A 19,252-nucleotide genomic window follows, 5' to 3' on the forward strand; every position below is an offset into this window, starting at 1 on the left:
AGTTTATCACTAATCTCACTTGCACTTGGCATTTTCCTGTGTTGCTGCTTCATTGTTCATAGCCGAGTGAGTAATTTGGCTTGGGATGAACAGGAGGAGGGTGCTGCAAGTCCAGCAGCTGCACTTGCTGGCACTGGCTTGTTAAACATCGTCAGCGTCGCCAGCAGCGTGCTTGGCACGCCTTAGCCCATAATACTTAAAACAAATCGTTGTGACCAGAATAGGAGGCTGCTTGTTTTAAGCACTTTCTTCAAATTGTGTCGCTTCAGATCTGTTTCATTTTAATGAGTTTTGGTCACGAGTATTTAAGGAAGAATGTGTGTTACATCTTTATATATACGTGTGTGCAATGTGTGTATTTAAATTATTAGGCAAGAGATTGTAGGCATAATACAGAGCTACGAACTGAAATCCTGTAAACAAGTAGATCCTCATAGCAGAAGATAGTGAAGAAATGGCACCAGCAGTTCTGGGGGCAATGTCAGTCACTGCTAGCTCTAAGAAGAAGGCAGTACACTGTGTTTCAGAGCAGAGCTGCGTTTCTGTGTTCTGATCAGATTTACTTTTTATAACCTTACTGAAATAAACGTGGAACAAGAATGTTTTTTAAAGTTAACAAAAATTTAAAGTAAAACAAAAATAGACCTGTTCTCAAGGCAGCAAGGATGGTATTCATAAACTTTTCATCCTTCATTTTCCTTTTGTAATGAGTTGTAATACCAAGTGTAGAAAAATGTTTAAATATTGCACTGAGCTTTTTGCATCACCCATCGGAACGTTCAGTTATGAAGTGATTTGGGAGTGGGCTCTGTGTTATCAGTGATGAAGGGATGGTTAAGAAGCATGATTTAAAAGATATTTCAGAGATTGCTGCAAGATTCTTCTGTGTGCGAGGAGCAGGCATGCTTCATGTCTGACAGACAGCAGCTGCCAGCTGTGGTCACTGTGGCATGCATTCAGGCTGGATGGCAGACATTGCTTTGCTTGAAAAACACCAGTGCTTCCCATACTGCTGAGCAAATAAATTCTTGGGAAATGCATAGAAAAATCTTCAGTCTGCAAACAGTTAATTATGTGGGACTTGAAGTATTTTTTTTGCAGTTATGTTCTGTCATCCTCTCATAAACCAAGTGATATCTACAAACGGTGGGTAAATGCTTTTGTACTACCGGTGGGCATTTGTAACGCGTTGGCTGGAAGCAGTCCTCAGCTGAGTTAGTGTGGAGCTGCTTTCATTGACCATCACGTTGTGACTTGCTGGTTCAGTTCGTTCTGTGATAAGAACGTTTAGGCTGCACAGCTGTTGTACAGATAGATTTATGGAATACAATTCCTTGAGCAGTATCAAAAGCTTTGTGAAGCTGGGAGCGTGTCAGATAAGTGATTGTGGGAGAAAAAGTACTATTTAGAAATGCTTTATAATGCTTTTTAATTGGCACGGAATGTGCCAAGGTTTGAAGTTTATGAAGTTAGGGAACATTTGTGATTCAAGCTGCTTAGTGGGAATTTCTCAGTTTGTATTCGTTTGAATCTGCAGCTCTCGAGCTGTAAGCCTGTTAGGTAGTGATTAGGACCTCGAAGTTTTTGTTGTTGACAACACATGAAACTTCCTAAAAATAAAAATGCAAACTCACTCGGGGTCATTGAGAGTCACATGCCTCCTGAGTTGTCCTCTGCAGATTTAAGATTTGTGTACACAACCGGCTAAATTATTTTTAAATGTCTGTTGCTTTCATTCAGAATTCATTAATTTGAGTTCCTGGATGGAACTCAAAGCTCAGGGTTACAGAGTCACTGATACAAAGCCTGAAGTAAAGTTAACTGTGATGCTGCTTTGTAGCAAGGTGAAGATTTTGCCTCTAAAATGGTGGCGTGGAACTATTGGAGACTTGAGTCGTGTCTGAGTGCTTGTGCTGGGAATGTTTGGGATGCTATCTGGTATCTGATCCTACGTTGCTATCCAAACCTTCCTGCGAGAAGTTTGTTTGAGCACAAGCTAAATGGTGACTTGCTGTAGCAGTACTTCTCAATAAATATTGAGACCAATATTTAGAGCCAAATTCATATAGAGTGGGATACTGTACTCAGTTTCTCCTTAGAAAATGCCAAACTTCTTAAGTGATAAGCATTTAAATACCACGATTTTGTGTTCTTATCTAGCAGTTTCTTGCTTGTTGCACAAACTGTAATTTAAAGCATGATTTTTCAAGTTTCTGCAACTGACTCTTTTTATACAAACATTTCTTTTAAAACCTGCCTGGAATGCTTCATATTTCAGCTGAAGTTGTTTATCATATGATTTTAAGATTCTCATTTTCTGGAAAGAAAGTGCTGAGTTTGGTTAATATGAGCAGCATGATTCATGCTACTTCATGAAATTTTGCATGCTAAGTATTTTATTTGTTTGGTGCCTGGTAGCTCTTAGAAGCAAATTGCTACAGCAAAAAATGCTAACTTCTTTCCTCTTTGTTACAGCAGTACGACCATTTTTCAAATGAATTGTTGTTGACCAGGCTACGTATAGTTATCAAGATGATAATCTTGCAGAGATATTGTTCCAAGAGTGCCCATCTCATTCTTGCCCTTCACTTACAAGAGGTGTAGGTTTTTAGTGAAGAATAAACATAGCCTTCCCTCATATGAAATGGCACTTGCCATGAAATTTTTGCCAGTAAGGTAGAAAACGAGAAAGAACAAAGATCTTTTTTAGAACTAAGTTGCACCAGTATAGAGCAATTTAACACTAAAACAGACGTGCAGGGAAAGCTTTTCTTCCTGTGAAGACTGGACAGTATACACGTACTTCAGAAAAGAAAATTCCTACTTAGCTACAATGGCTTTCATTTTCAAATCTCTGAAATATTTTATGGTTTTGAATAGGTGGCTACCATGGTTTATTAGTGCTTATCTTTTGGATAAGTCTCTGGATTGGTGTTACTTAGTTCTGTGTCATAATTAAGGAAGTCATATTCAGCTGGTATGTTCTATTACATCAGTATTTGATGACTGCCTGATTCCTGACATGGTTGAGCAGAGAGTTTAAAAATAAATCCACAGAACTGATAAACTTCTGAGTGTTACTGGAGAGCTTTCACTCTGTTCTAATATACAGGCATTTCGGTTGGTTGGCACAACCATCAAATACGGCTCTAAGTGGCTTTTCTGGAGCTTGCAAACTTATTACTAGTGTCTTACAATGCAGCAGCATCAGAGGGCAGCTGCTCTGCATGACGTACTGCGTTCAGTACGTGCTCCTGACAGGCAAGTACTCCATATAAGACAGAAGAGTCTGCTTGGTGGTCTTGACCAATTCTATTGTTTGGGTGGTTTTCTGTGTGTTTTTTTGTTGTTGTTGTTGCTTTTCCAACTAGAATTTACACAGAAAAACAAGGGATTTTTGAGGATTTGAGGGATGAGTATGAAGACCTGAATGAGTCAGCCATTATTTAAGTTTGGTGTTGGTTTTTTTTGTTTGGAATTTGGCTTTGTTCTTTTGTGTGTGAGTTTGGTGGGTTTTTTTACTGCTTATTGTATTTGTCACCTAAGATGACACTGGCTGTGTGCTAGTTTGGCTGATAACAGAAACAGAATTGCATTGAGCCTTTGTCCTTACAATTGCAACATAGTGACGGGGGTATTTTATAATAATTAGAAAAAGATTGCAGTAGTTCGTTCTTTCTGATTGACTGTATAAGAAATGAAATCCACAAAGTATTCGTTGTCTGTTACAGTAGTGTTGATTGTGCATGCTAATCACAGATGTATCTAGAAGCCTACTCTTATTCATGCAACTTAATTTTTGTAATTAACTATGTTGCTAACAGATTTTCTGTACTATATGTGTATATATATGTATGTGTATGCATAACTGACACAGGTAATTCAGCAAACTTTTAAAATAATCTAATTTAAATTCTCTTTCTTTTACAGGAAAAGCCTCAGATAGAGGTCCATTTCCATTGTATGGTAGAGACACGGGATTGCCAGGCTGTCAAGTAAGTATAGTGATGATACAATGCAATTACAGTAATTGGAACTAAAATTGAGACACACAGATACCATAAACAAGAATGTATTCCATGAACTGTGGAATGAGTTTTCTGGTTTCTGTGCTGTCAAATAATCTTGCACTTAAATCCACTTAGGAGATTCTCACTCTTCGTGCGAGTGGAACTGGTTCTATAGCTCTTGACACTGAAATCTTACTTTTCAATAAAAGGGAAGTTGTTACTAATTTGTACATTGTGTTTCAGTTGTGTGCATACTCTTTTCATTGCAAGATTAGTTTTCTCTACCCTTGGAAGTTTTTTATTCCTCTCTCTATATCCACCAACAGAGCTGCAGACCAATATGGATTTTACATCAGGATGAGTTTGGGATACTTGGATTTTTCACAAATGTCAGCAAATCTCAGCTTTTTAGATAGAGCATGACTTGTTTTGCTGAGTTAAGAAAGAAGTCATTTGTACCCAGAACCTTTTCTTTGGATCACGTAGCACGTTTCCTTCTGTTTTGTTTTGTTTTTGCCAGCTCACGTAATGATGTTCAAGCCTTGTATTTTTCAGTCTTGAATCTAGGTTTTTGAATGTGACATTGCTGTTAACAGAAGTTAGCCTGATTCCAAACATCGTAGTGTCAGAATCTCGTGGAGGTGTGATAATACTAGGAGAGGGATGTTGCAGATAATGCATCTCAAAGCAGTGAACTGCCATTCTGTCTTGTTACAACTGAAATCTGATAATGTACTACTTACATTAATTCAACGGGTCTTTCTTGTTGAAGCAAGGCATTGTGTTCGTAAGTTAGATACAAGAAGGAGTCTTAATTTAATATAAATATGTTTGTGAATCTGAGAAGTTCTGGAGATGCTTCCAGAGGTGATCTCTGATAGAAACGTAGCAGGAATGTAACAGGAGCCTGTCTCTCTTTCTTTCTGGGTTCTTTGACAGAGGATCTCTTATAACCTTTTTGGATATAATCAGAGATATGTTACAAAGACTGCTATTTTGCCGGGGGGACAAGAAATCAGTTGCATAAGGGAAAAGCTTTTCTGTAGGGTATGTTGTTGGGTGTCCTTTTTTGCATTAATGGGTTTGTGGAGGGTTGTTTGGTTTCTTCTTTTTTTTTTTTTTTGGCATTCATTTCTTCACCTGTCTCTGGAAGAAGAAAGTTTCTAGGATGACTGATTTTGAATAATTACTCATTTTGATTTTAGCTTGCATTACTTCTGTTTATGAATTTTTGAATAAAAGCTCATTCTTCATCTGTGAATGTTAAATCTACTAATCTAGTGCTTCATACATGTTCGTTTCCATATCCAAACAGTAAGAGAAAGAATTCCTTTTTCAGTTGCATGGGCCTGTGGGGAGTAGACAAGGAGAATCAGGAAACCATGCTACTACTCTGCTGTCTGTTTCCAAGTATGATGCTTGCTGGAATGTAATGATTTTATACTTGAACAATTAGAATCACAAGGAAGATGTCAACACTTGAAATTATTTACAAGCAGCTTGGACAGCACATCCAGAAATCAGTGTTTGGAATCAGTAGTTCGAGAATCTCAGTCTCGCCTTGTTTTGTTTTTGTTTGTTGTAATTTTGGTTTTAAATTTCACCTGATGGATTTTTGTGCATCATTAGACTCTGAGGTATGAAAAATCTACCAGGCTCATTGTCCCAGACAGACAAGAAAAGAGAAAGATGAATGTATTTTAGACTCTGCTGTCATCATGAATTTAACTGATTTGGGTACTGTTGGCAATAAAATTATGCAGATGTTGTTTTCTTCCTAAATTATTTTGACGTAGTGGAGGATTGCAGTCAGTTCTGCCTTGACAAGTTAGACACTGGTTCCTTTTCAGCACTTTATGAAGAGACAAGAGGAAGATGGTCTTGCACTTGGTGATGGGGGTGCCACTGCTCTTTCATTGTTCCTTCAGTTGTGATATCTCTGCCTAAATTCCTTTTAATTAAATTTTAAGATGGAAGGAGACACTCATGTACAGCAAGTGACAGTAATAGTCATCCTTCAGCTTTATTTGCTGTCTTGAATGTAGCCCCTGAGATGTGAGAAGCTGTAACAACATATTCCAACTTGCAAAGAGTGAAAAATATCATGTCTTAAACATAGAAAAGAGAATCTCTTTGCTCAGCCATGGGATCTGAGATCTGTATGTGCAGAATACACTGGAGTGGTAGAGCTTACATACTGTCCACTAGGATCAGTAGTTCTTTTGATTAGCATTTTTATGTGTTGCTTTCCAAGTCATACCTTCCATGCTGCCAGTTCTTCTTGTGCAAGGAATGGCTTTTCAGTATGCAGTTTGCTTTCTTACTGCTATCATAGGGAACATAGTTCACTAGGGAACTCTTATACTGGAGATTGTGTGCACCTTTTAAGGAATGCAACGTTGTTGGGCCTTCAAGTTTTCATAATTAGATTATCTAATATTATATCATATTGTTTTGTGGTTTTCATGCACTTTTAAATTAAGAGAAAATTATTTTTATGACTCCAAATCATCAACTAATATTTTTAGGAACATGATTCTTCTGAAGAGTAAATGGACATTTCCCTTTTTTGAGTTGGTTCAAGAGTGGCTTGGGAAGCTTGAATGGGCAGCACCATGTGGCAATGTGGGTCCTAATGTTTCTTCTTTTATTAAGAAAGTATCATTCTCATAGCCTTTACTGCTTTTCAACAGCACATGTGACAAAGAAAGACTGTATGGGGGTGAGCTTTCAACAAAATTATCAGGAAAAGCAGTATACTTCAGATTCAAGTTTTGGACTTGACATTGTTTCTAGTCTAGACCGTGAATTACTGTATTAATGTAATTAGAGTTGTTCAAATAACTCCTTATGTACTATGCTTAAATATAATAATTTAAACTCGACATTAGTTTGGAAGCAAACTAATTTCCACATTACTCCTTCATTAAGTTAATGTTCTGTATTACAAAGCAGGTTTGTTAACTTTGCATAAAATTCTCTTATGCATTGTGGTGATGAGTAATTTCTGTTGTTTGGCTTCTCACTGAGCAAAGTGCTTCTATATCTCTTAGCTACTTCTATCTATCACCATTTAATATTGTTTTTTACACATAGCTATTTCAGTGCCAAAATCTTAACGTGCCTTTTACTTGTATGTATTCCTTTGATATGCTTTGTACTACTTATCCCACAGTTTATTCTTTAGTATATGGGGAAAAAGTTATTGTGGGTAAATCTTTCTATTTTTTATAGTTAAGATAATTAAAAATGTCAATAGAATTAACTTTCAATTAGATTTTAATTCAATTTAAAATTACATTTTACTTTGGTCTTACCGGTTAAATCTGGCAGTGTTTGAGATCATTTGCTAACTTGGATTTAGGATCTCTTCTTTATTTTTCTCTATATATGTGTGTGTGTATTTGTGTGTGTCATAATATCCATTCATCACTGTGGATGCCCCATCCCTGGAGGCATTCAAGGCCAGGCTGGATGTGGCTCTGGGCAGGCTGGTCTGGTGGTTGCTGACCCTGCACATAGCAGGGGTTTGAAATTAGGTGGCCATTGTGGTCCTTTTCAACCCAGGCCATTCTATGATTCTGTGATCATAAATCTCTGGCAGTACCCAGTATGCAGCTCTTATTCTTGCTTACGGTGTTGGAAAGTGACCACAAGGATGAAGGTCAAAAGCAATCCCAAAATGTCGTTCTGACAATCCAAATAAAGGATCAACTGTATTGTCCCAGATCCTCACATAGTCGAGTCTGCAGAGGTTGTAAACCGAGGTTAAGATGATGGAGGAGCCCTTTGAAAATCTAACAGCATAACATAAACGGAGTTGATTTTACATCAGATCTCTTTATGTCATTTTAATAGAGTATACATAACAGTGTCTCACACTGAAATGCTGCTAGAAAAGCTTATGCTCTGTTTTGAATGTTCCTTGGTAGGTTTGCATCCCAGTGGAATTTCAGTGCTCTAAACTAGATGGAGTACCCCATCTAAGGCCTTACCATTTCTTATGACTTCCTCACCATGCTGTTAATGTTTGCCATCTTGTGTTTGCCTTTTTCATAACAAACATCCAATCTCTAACGTGTTTGGTTGCTGATAGTCTGCTTGAGAAGCCTGAATTAGCACATTGGTTGTGTGCTCCAAACTGCTGTTTTATAACAGCTATGCTGTGTCTTCAGCGGTTGTAGTTGTCCTTCTTTCCTTAGTTTCTCCACTGCGTGCATTGGAGCTGTAAGGTGGTCAGCATAATTAAGCTGAAGATAGAAAATTATTCGTGACATTGTGCATAATAGACAGTATGGATTTCCTGATAGGTGGAAATAAAACATTTGTAATCCCTTCGTAGTGATTTCAAATCTGTGTAGTATCCAGTGTGAGGAAAAAAATGATTGCTAAAGACAGTGGATGTTAGCAGAGAACTCAAGAACCAGCATTCGTTAGATTTTGTTTAAAATATAACCTTTTTATGGGCAGATTTATCTTAACTTCATTTTTTAACTCCCTGATCTGTGTGCTCTGTATGGTGATGAGGCATTTCAAGTGTTATGAAAACCCATTTAGAAAAAAGCTTAATGAAGAATAAATCTGCAAAATACGTAATTGTTGGAAAGAACTGTGAATTGTATTTGGCTAAATGCATTTCATTTATGAAGTAAGATTATAAACATATTCTGTATGAAATGTACACATCTATTTCATGCAATGTGAAATATACAGTACTGAGTAAAGTGTGTATGAAGCATTTATGCTTCGTATTTCATTCACTACTGGTAGATTATTTTTTTCTAACTCAATTCTGGCTGCTGTTAATATATACATTTTACATCTATTGGCAGTAATTCTTCAAATTCTTTGTATTTTGGATGGGCAAAAAAAAAAAAAAAAAAAAAATCCAGTAGAAAGATGGTCCATCAGTGTTTCCAGTAATACTGCTACTCTGCTTTCCTCAGTAGCTGTCAGCTCTGCTATTGCTGTGAAGTTAATGTGAGGTGACTCATTTAGCAGCACATTATTACATCATTGGAACATGATGTAAGGCACATCAAGCATTATTAAATTAGCCTGAATTTTGCAGTATGACAGTAACATTTTATGCACATTAGCACCATACTTAGTGTTCCTTATGGGAATATAGTTCAAGTAAACATATTAAGACATAATTTCAGATTGCTTCTCAGGATTTCCCAATTTCTTGTTTATCAGGAACAAAATACAAGCTTCAGTCAAATGTTAAGACAGATTTAGTGGCATGTTTAGTGTTTCATGAATTACTTTAAATATATGCTGTTACTTGAACAGTACCTCGGAGAAATAAATAGCTGATTTCTCTTTGAATCTAAGTTGGAATGAACTCATCCATCTGCCATCTTTGTTCTGATTCGACATTGAGCGTTTTGTCATTTTCATACTGCTCAGAGCTAAATCTCTGTATGCTTGACTCATTTGTGCTGAAAAAATACTGCAGAATTTAATGTGGTATAGGTATTGAGCGGTGGGAATTCATACTGTTTTTGTTTGGTTTTGAAAAACCATGACCTTTGTGGTTGTTTATTTAATTATAACTTTCATCGCAACTGAATGTGAGACTTTAAAGGTTGCATCTTGTCTGCAAGACTTAGCCATGTGTTGAAGAATAAATTCAGTTTTTCATGATTATAAGTTGATGGTTCTTAACATCCTTCACACGCTGGGGAAAAAAAAAAGAAAAAGGTTCTTTGTGTATAGAAAGTGTGTCTTACCAGATGCACTGCAAGAACTTGGAAATAAACCACTGTCCTTAGCACCTATTTTTTGAACAATTTAACAGATGACTTTGGCAAAAGAGATGTTTGCAAGTGCGTGTTTCTTGGCCTTTGCATAGTCAGGGGCAAATTTAACCTCTTTCAAATTCAGAAAAGACTTTAAAGTCATTTGATCGAATGAAAACCTAAAGAGCAGTCCTTACTCACTACAATCCCACAGAAATTAGTATCTCACAAGGCTCTCTAACATCTCACACAAGGGAGTGTTATAAAAGTAGAGCAACTCTTGAAAGTGAAATTATTGTCTATCAGAAATTAATACAGAGAGCAATTTTGACCAAGATAAAAATGTGAAAACGTAAAGAATAAAATACAGTCAGATAATGTGTGTTCTCACGTTTTTCCCCCCATTTGCTGCAATTGCCTTTGGCACGTAAATATTTCATTCTGACTCCCTAGATGAAGTAAGTAGGGTTGTTTCTTTTTTAAAAAAATCTAGTTAATGGGAAGCAGTACCTTTGAACAAGGCTGTATATGAGTCACAAGCTGGAGACTGTATAATGTCAACTGCAACTGAAAATAAGGCACATACTGAAAAACTTCTAGCATTGCTGCTTGCTGCCTGGCTATTCTGATGACAAATTTGAGTTGTCTAGAGGAAACATAGAAACTTGCTCATAATGTGCGTAGGCAAAAATGGCAGACTTTGTGTTCCTGGTAAAGCAGTGAGGCAGAATGAAAGCAGGTATCCAATGCAGGATGTAGTTACTAGCTTGCTGCATGAGGAAAAGGAAAAGGGAATAGAATTCTGAATAGCACAAACTCAAAAAGTATTTTTTATATATTTAAGTTACATAACTGTAAGATGTGTAAAGTAGAATGCAGAAGATTTGACTCTTCTTTTTTTAAGTAAAGTGTCAAGTAGGATGGAAGAAGAAGCATGCAGACATGAGTACATTAGGAGATAAGTATATATGAAAATACATGCAAAGCAAAAATGAGATTTACTGACAAATGGAAAAGCAAACAGTATGAAAAATATAATTCAAAATGCATGTTTTTTTTAAGAACAAAAAAGTTGAAGGTGGAAAAAAGAGTGATTGTGAATAGTAGGGTAGAATATTGCTTTGCTGGTATGTGGCAGCTGAGATGTTACTTAAAATGCGAGTCGAGGAAGAAAAGGGTGTTTTTCACAAATCACAGCTTAAAATGTGGCTGTTATTCACATGTGTATGAAAGTTTCCAAACAAAGTTCTCCATTTGCAAGTGTAGCCCTCGAACAGCAGCATGTGTCTTTGCAGGTGCTCCTGGAATGCTTAGCCAGCTTTCTAGTGGTCCCTTACTCTAATACAAGGGCTGTTGCACCATGTCACTATCATGCTTCACCGCGGCTTTATGGATAGGTCTCTCTGAAAGTAATGCCTCCTATTTATTTCCACGGAAACTACAACATATACAAAGAGCACAATAACACTGTTTGATAGAGCAAATTCTCAGCTACAAAACATTCTTTCTCGACTGGTAACTCAGTGGAGTCACCACCACTAGCTATGCATTTTTGTCAGCAATGAACAACAGCGTATGTTGCTAACAATATGTACCAGCAGAGGTGACCCACTAAAATGCACCACTTACACTTTACTGTGCTGACATCCACTGCTTGGGCTCCTTAAAGGTTCAGCAAGCATTGATGTATGTCAGCGGGTGCAGTTTTTTCCACACGAAGGAATTCAGTTCTATGCCTTTGCTTCGTGTGCACTTGCAGTCAGACACCATTCTGTCAGACTGCCCCTCTGCTGCCATCTGTTAGACAGCAGCAACATGTAATGAATATTCCATATTGGTGGGAAGGTTCAGCCTCTGCTGTCATACCACCAACATCTGCCTCTGATGTCATGTGCCCGTGTAATAAAATAGGAGGTGTTACTTTTGGAGCAGCCCTTGTATGCCGAGGCATGGTAGGCCCTAGATGTTGGACAGCTGTTGAGAACAAATACATGGGATGTTTCTCCATCGCTCTAATGATCAGTTCTTAGTTTCTTCCTGGTAACCTGATGTGCAAACTTGAGAAATGCACTTTTCTCTTATGCACGTTTATGAAGTTTCAGGAGTTCTGATTTCTTTCTGTGGGAATTCTGTTCATACCTGAAACTTTTTAATTGCTCATCTCTAATGCTCTGACCCTACTTGTCTTCCTTGGGAGAAGTGATCAGACAGTTACTCTGGCTGAGGCTGTGCCTTCTGCTCCTGTGGTATTGTGGGGCAAACAAACAACTAATTAAAGGCTTCAGATTAATTCAAAAATTCAGATAGTTATACTAAGAGTGAGAAATAGGCACCTTTAGACCACAGTTGAGAACAGGAAGTAATGGTGCAATGGTGCGGCACAAGGGACACTAGAGGTTGGGTAATTCTCTCTGTTAGGCACATGGCTGGGGTGTTTCAAATCCCATTGGGCTTTTTTTTTTTTTTTTTTTTTTTTTTTTTCTCTTACTAAATGGCTGGTAGTGGAATAAATTAGTAGTTGCTTTAGATTTAAAAATGCAGAATATACATTTCATTGTATAAGGAAATATTATATATAATAAGGAAAAAAAATGTAGGCTGTAAATCTAATTATAAAAAAGCACATATGCCACAGAGGGGTTCCCATTTTGTAATGAAATAAAGAAGATGTATTAGAATTTACTGTAGTGCTAATGAAACCTGTCAGATTGCATCAGCTGTGGAAACAAAATGCATTCTCTTTTTTAAAACTGAAGTGTCTATTAAACAAGAAAGCTTTTCCTCCTCGATGTTTTAGATGGATTTTTCAAGTGAGGCAGAAAAGTACATGGTGTTCTGGGCCTTTCTTATCTGTGTGGCCTTAGAAAAGGCTACAAGTGGGTCCTTCCTGCCTCTTTTAAGGATCTGTAGAGATGCCTTAATGCCTATTTATATCCAGTACTGAGTTACGGAAGTATATATATACATACATATTTAAGTATGGGAGGGGGGAGGAGAGTTAGTACCAAATAACTTAAAAGCCAACAAACTGATTTTATTTTGTAAATTTTCTTTTTAATCTCTTCTTCTCTGACACCTTTGACATCAAGAATCTCTCAAAGCAGATTTTCCAGTCTGAGCTATGGGCCTGTTAGAAATGCGTCTTCTGAAGGAAGCTGACACAGTGTTAACAAAAGTAGCAACCCTGGATGCTGTAGCTGATACTTTCTTAAAAGGAGGAGGTGCTGAGAGAGGTATATTTTAGAAGCATGAGTTTTATTTTGCTTCCTTTTACTTCTCAAGTAAAATCAAGTTACTTTCTCTTGATTATGATTAATTAGAAGCAAATTACTGCTTGTGCTACTGGGAAAATCTGTCTCTCAGCAGATAGGGAGCTGCTTGCAGGCAGAACCTTCTTAGAAAGTTTTTTTTCTAAAAAAAAGTACTGGGCATAAACTCAATTTCTTTTTCCAGAGCTCGAGGTGTCCACCTGAAGTTAATCAGGGAAGACATCCCCTTGAACAAAGTGGGTAGCAGGTGTTGGGAATTAGTCAGCAGGGTTGAGGGATGCTATTTATAAAGGAGAAGCAGCTTTGGGAGAAATCATTTTAACTATCTACAAGAAGCAGACAAACTGTAACTTGTGTTCGTGCTTGCCTGTCTTTCCCTCACACTATTTAGAATTAGCAGATTTCCTTGCCTTGTTTTTATTTTTGATTGTTTGATTATGTTGAAGGTTACAGATGTCCTATAAATCAGTAGATATATTTTAAACCTTGCTGTATAGGGAAGTAAGAAGCATTTTACACCGTGGAATGCAGAATTTCAAATTTATTAATTTATTTGCTGAATGTAGTTCCTCCTGCCTCAGAGTTGGGTGCATTTCAGTGACATATTTACAGTATTATTGGAGAATAAGGGAAAGATAAGCTCAGTTTTTTTTAACTGTAGCTGGATTTAATGGGGTAGATTGCCCTTGGGATTTTCTTGCAATGTTTATTCTTTATGTTTCTGACTACTCTAACAGGCTGAGCTGCCATTTTCTTTCCTTTTCTTCAGAGAATGTTCCATCCCAGATTTTGCACCTGCAGAGGTTATTGCTTTCAAGATGAAAACTGGAACTGGGAAGGCAGAATTAAGAGTAACGTAAGCAGCCTGTTGTTTAGCAGTTACTGCCTGAGATGGGCAAGGAGTGGGGCTTGAACAGATTGTCAGTGAATGGAAAGAAATAAGATGATTTTCCATTTTGACTCCTCTTTCATGGAACTAAGCTATCCATCTTGCATTGGTTTTGAATGTGTAGCAGAGTGTTTTTCAAGATGATAGCGCTTCCAATGCCACAGGTTTCTGAAGAGAAGGAGGAGAAGAATAACAACATTCACTGGGAGTAGATGGGACAGCACTACTTTATCTGTAGATAAGTGTTCACTGGGCTTGCCATTCCATTGACTAGCCTTGTGTTGGGATTACCTTTCACTTGATCATATATGAAAACATACGTGTTTTGCATGTTAAGTCCCAACAGTTGCTGTATTTTTTTGAACCCTCATTATTTTACACATTTTCTAACTTGGTGCTTGACTGTGTAGGAGAGGGGATACACAGCTTTCTCACCATGTAAATGAAGCATTCTACAAACCATGTGAAATTTTTAAAATTATTTCGCTGAAAATGAAGAGGGAGAGAGAGGGAGAGAGAGAAGCAGGTGCAAGGATAGTTTGAACCTTATATATCCTTTATAGCTCTCTTCTGTAAATAAGACTCAGCAGAAGGCCTTTTATATTATTGATTTATCACGCTTGTGTATTGTAAACAGAGAGAGAAGGGAGAAGGCTTGTACAAAAAAAAAAAAAAAAAGAATAAACCCTCAGCTGTTTCTTTTCTGACATTTTGCAGTTCTCCCCCCAAACCTCCTGCTTTTGTGTTGTCACAGTAAGGAAGACATTCAAATTATTGTTTTCATAACGTAGCGAAAAGATGCAAAGGGAAGGAGCCTGACCTGTAATCACAATGCTTAGTAATGCCTTGCTAGAATGCAGTGAGCAATGCAAAAATACCTTGCCTGGGGGAATGAGTAAAGACAGGCTGAGCCAGCATAACCTCAGGGTTGGACACTGACATCAGCAGGGTGCTGCTTTTAGAAGTGGAAGACAGAATTTGTAGTCTTGCAAGTATGTGATATCGGTGTGGGGAAACCACTGTCACATAAGAGAAGGAAGGTATTTATTTAAAATAGTTGTATTGATTGGGTGTTTTAAAGTTGTTTAGATGTGGAGGAAACGCAGAATGTTTCTTTCCCTTCACATTTAATCTTTACTGCTCCCACTGCTTAAAAAATGTGCATAAACTTCTTCCTGTGGTGTTTTCTTCACTGTTCTCTGTTCCTGTGCTCCATCTCAGTAATACTGCATGCACGTGAACAGATCATCCGTAGCAGTGCATATACGTGGAATAAGCAATATATTGATACCTTGGTATTTTTCAGAGTTAATGTTAATTAGGAAGACAGTAGAACTAAATATCTGTTGTTTTGTTTATGATGTTGCATCACTTTAGTGTTTAGTACCCTAGGTAGCTGTTTTTTACTCCAGTGAGCTAGATTAGCCTGATTACACTGGCAGGATGCAGTTGATGGATGACTGTCATTATCTTCTCAAACCTGCATGATACTTTAGGTATAGGAGATGATAATTAAATTTTCAAGAGACTACATTGAGATTATAAGATCTAAGTATCTTTTTTAAAATGAGGAATATGTTTGCAATTATCAGTGTGTTGTTAGAGGACCCTCTCCTGAGGTGTTTTATTAGCAACCCCTGATTTCCTTTAAATTGATCAAGAAAAAATACTTAAGTTATCATATAACGCTTCAGTCGTTTTGTTGTTGTTGCTTTTTTAATTCTGATTTGTTTCTACTCCTGAAACAGACGAAAAAATGGATCAAATCTATTGGTAATGGCTTGAAGAAGTACAGGTTAGCACAATATATTTAATGAAACCTTGTTTGAGACAAAACGCTAGAGAGGATCATAATTAATGCCTCATTTTCTGCCAGTTGCTATTGATTACTCATTCAAGGTCCCTTTGTTCTCAGACTGGTAACGCTATTTCACATTACAATTTGATGGTATTCTGAGGATGAGATTCTTTAACGACGTACTCATAATTGCAAACATATCTCTAGAATTTAAATTTGAAATGAATTTACGTCAGTGTTGGTTATTTTTTCCAAATTCACCTCCTATGTTGGAGTGCATGTTCATTAGAGGTGCCTAAGTTTGTGGACTTACATGAAGTGAAATTGGACATTTTCTGTATTAATTGTATTTTTGGCTTAAACTGGATTCTGTTGAACTCAGGTGAATGGTTATTTGCGTCCCAGTCCTCTGTGCTGCACTAGTATCTCACAGAGCAATTATTTGTTCGTGTTTAATTTTGTGCTAGCTTTTCCTTTGAGGTTGCAGTAACAAGATGCACAAGTTAAGTGGGGACCTTGCAAGTTTAGCAGAGTTTGACTTCTCCATTTTGCTGTATTCATTTAAACTAGCGTGTGCATGTTGTCAGATGTGTTCATAAGGCAAGACATACAAAGTATCAGGAGACACTTTATGCATACTTGAAGTCTTCATCCATCATCTTGTTCAATCAAAGCAACAAAATGCTTCTGCTCTGTTACTGCAGTATTTCGGGCTTACAGTAAGACAGGAGCTGCACTTCTACTGCCTGTTCTGCATAATTCTGAGAAATGCTGAGTGAGTTTGTCTCCAAGTATGTCCTAGTTTCTCTCTTTCATGGAATTTGTGCAGCTGCCTTCTGCCTGCTAGTCAGAAAATGAGGATTGGATTGAGATGAGTATTGTTGAGTTATTTTGCTGTAGTGAAATGATGTATCTAAGCCCCAATTGCTATATAAACACTTAAGTGCTTTGATTGTTTGCCCCCCTTAAGTAGGAGCCTCACTACTGGGACCGAATGCATAAACTTCTTGAAAAAGAAGCCAATTCCAAAAGCTTGGAAAAATAAAAACTAGTTGACTAGTTTATTGAGGTGAGAGGGGAGTAACTCTTTCCTGTGGAAAGGGATCTGGGGTTTCTGCCGTATCGCAAGTTGCACATTGGTCATCAGTGTGCACTGTGAGCCAAAAGGGCATGGCTGGCAGCAGGGCAGGGGTGCACCAGGCCTGATGGCTGCAGCTGGGTGCCTGGGGCCGTTGTCCCACTGCTAGCACAGCCTCACCTTGAGCACTGTGTGCCAGTTTGGATGACACAGTGTAAGGATGTTAAACTATTGCAGTGTTTCCAGAGGAGGCCATCAGGGACAGTGAAGTAAGTGTCTGAGGTGCCAGGAGTAGCCAAGGTCTCCATGTTTGCTTGGCCCAGAGCAGAGGAGACTGAGGGGAGGCCTATGGCAGCTCCTCACAGGGAGCGGAAGGCAGCGCTGAGCTCTGCTGTCTGGTGACAGTGAGAGGGCCTGAGGGAACAGCATGGAGCTGTGTTGGGAGAACCAGGCTGGGAAGTAAGGAAAGGCTCACTTAGAAGGTGGTGGGCATGGAACAGGCTGCCCAGGGCAGAAGGCACAGCCCCGAGCTGCCAGAGTTCAGGAGCATTTGGGCACTGCTCTCAGACGTAGGGTTTGATTTTTCAGGTGGTCCTGTGTGGGGCCGGGATCCGTGTGTCATCACATCCTGTGAGCCCCTCCCAGCTTGGGTTTTTGTATGATTCTGTGAACTCTCATTTCCAGAACAGAATGCATTTTTATGCCAACACAATAGCCCTGTCGTAATTGGTTGCGTATAAGGGGCTATTGCTTTTTATTCTCAACCATGCTATTCTTTTGATAGAAAAGAATGAATAATGTGAAGGCACGTAGTTGTGTTTGGATCATACTGTTTCATAATTTGGCTTTGTCTGCTACAGGAATCTTAGTTCTTAAAGTATTTGCTAATAGGTTTGCATTTTAAAAGTAAACATAAGCAAGATTTGAACCACTAAAAAGGCTGATTCCTGGAATGAATCACAAAGCCAACTGTATATAACAGATTTTTGAAATGGTAAAACTTAATATGCAATAAGATAACATGTGGATAGTATTTGTTTAAAATAAATGAATAAATGCTCATATATATTTCAGCATAGCTTGGCTTTCCTATCTGCATATAACCCAAACGCTTGAGACCCTCAAGGAGTGTTGTATAAGGACATCTGTAGGTTTTTACTTGTCGAAATTTTTTACTGTCAAAGCAAGGAAATCAAAGAGTTGTTTACCAACATATTAGAACTCTGCTGGCCAGTGTCCTTAGAGTTCACTGAAGGCAGTGGTATTTTGGCATCAAATTGTGCCACTGGGATTGTAGAGGCTGGAACAGTTAGACTGTGTAAAAGAAAACTTCCAAAATAGTCAAATTGTTTCTTATTTGTATTCTCTTTGAATCTTTGAAGGAATCAGTTTTAAAACCATTTAAAATGTGTTGAGTGAGGAGCTCTTTCTTTTGAACTCTCAGGCATACCATTTTGATATAAGCATATGGTTGATTAATTTTTTGGTTTGAAAGGAAACTAGCTTTGCTTGGAGATAAATGCAGCTGCAGTACAAACTTACTTGTTGTCTGTGGCAAAGATGCTTCAAGATACAGAGATGTTGCCAGACTGCTGCTCATCCTTCCTATGTAGATCCGATTCTCTTCCTTCCATCTCACCATTTCAGCAGTTGAGTACATGACTTTGTTGCATTTCATTTTTCTGAAAATAGCTTTCAGGAGAGGCACCCCTGTATAATGTTTGTCTAAATAGCAGCCCTTGGTACTTGTTCAGTTTTGTTTTTTAAAATATGCCTTTATTTTTGGGCTCAGGTCATGCAGTTTGCCTTGAGGCTATCGAAACTTCGGCTTTTTCTGAAAGAGATTATCTTGAAAAGTAAAGCAGCATGTTTACCTCTTTTCTCTCTTCCAGTATCTTTGGAATGGGGATTGTTATATTCTTAGTCAATTGTAATAAAAGTCTTTTTAGGGTGTGGTTTGTTTTTCTTAGATTAGTTATTGAACACGCATTCCCTTGGGAGAATACTGTTTTAAATAAGTTCCTGTTTGTTTCAAAGCTGGAAATATGCCTTACAAAATCCAAACAGGCAAAGTTTTAAGGACGCTGCCTTTTTATTTATAAGAGCAATCCAACTCAGCAGTGTTCAGGAGAATAACCAGTCATTGATTATTCTTTAGTAATTGGATTCGTACTTGGCAGATGAGGTTCGGATTGAGAGTGACTATGCTCTATGGAGAATGCTGCAAACTCTGTGTAACCAAGCTGCCTCTGTGCAGGGGCTGGGGGCAGCTAGGCAGGAGGAGCTCGGTGCTGGTAATACAAAGCCTTTCTGCTATCCTCAGAGGTATTTCTGTATTCCTTTCTTTATCAGATGCCCTTAGGAAAGGATCAGTCCTAATCAATATTGCTTCTCAATTGGTTCAGACAGGCAGAAAAATCAATAAGATGAAGTAATGACATCTATTTTTATTTTATTTGGGAAG

At 37.9% G+C, this 19,252-nt stretch overlaps 1 protein-coding gene across 5 annotated transcripts in view; it reads left to right on the forward strand.

Moving 5' to 3' along the window:
- Positions 1-19,252, forward strand: part of TCF12 (transcription factor 12) — a gene marked incomplete at both ends in the record, with an annotated part of 148,075 nt that overhangs the window by 78,512 nt on the left and 50,311 nt on the right. For all 5 annotated transcript variants that reach the window (XM_079541151.1, XM_079541152.1, XM_079541154.1 and 2 more), the window contains one exon: positions 3,931-3,995. In XM_079541151.1, the coding sequence (XP_079397277.1) occupies positions 3,931-3,995 (65 nt within the window). The remainder of the gene's footprint in view (positions 1-3,930; positions 3,996-19,252) is intronic.

This window comes from Tetrao urogallus, assembly GCF_951394365.1.
Source record: "Tetrao urogallus genome assembly, chromosome: 11".
Classification (NCBI taxonomy): domain Eukaryota; kingdom Metazoa; phylum Chordata; class Aves; order Galliformes; family Phasianidae; genus Tetrao; species Tetrao urogallus.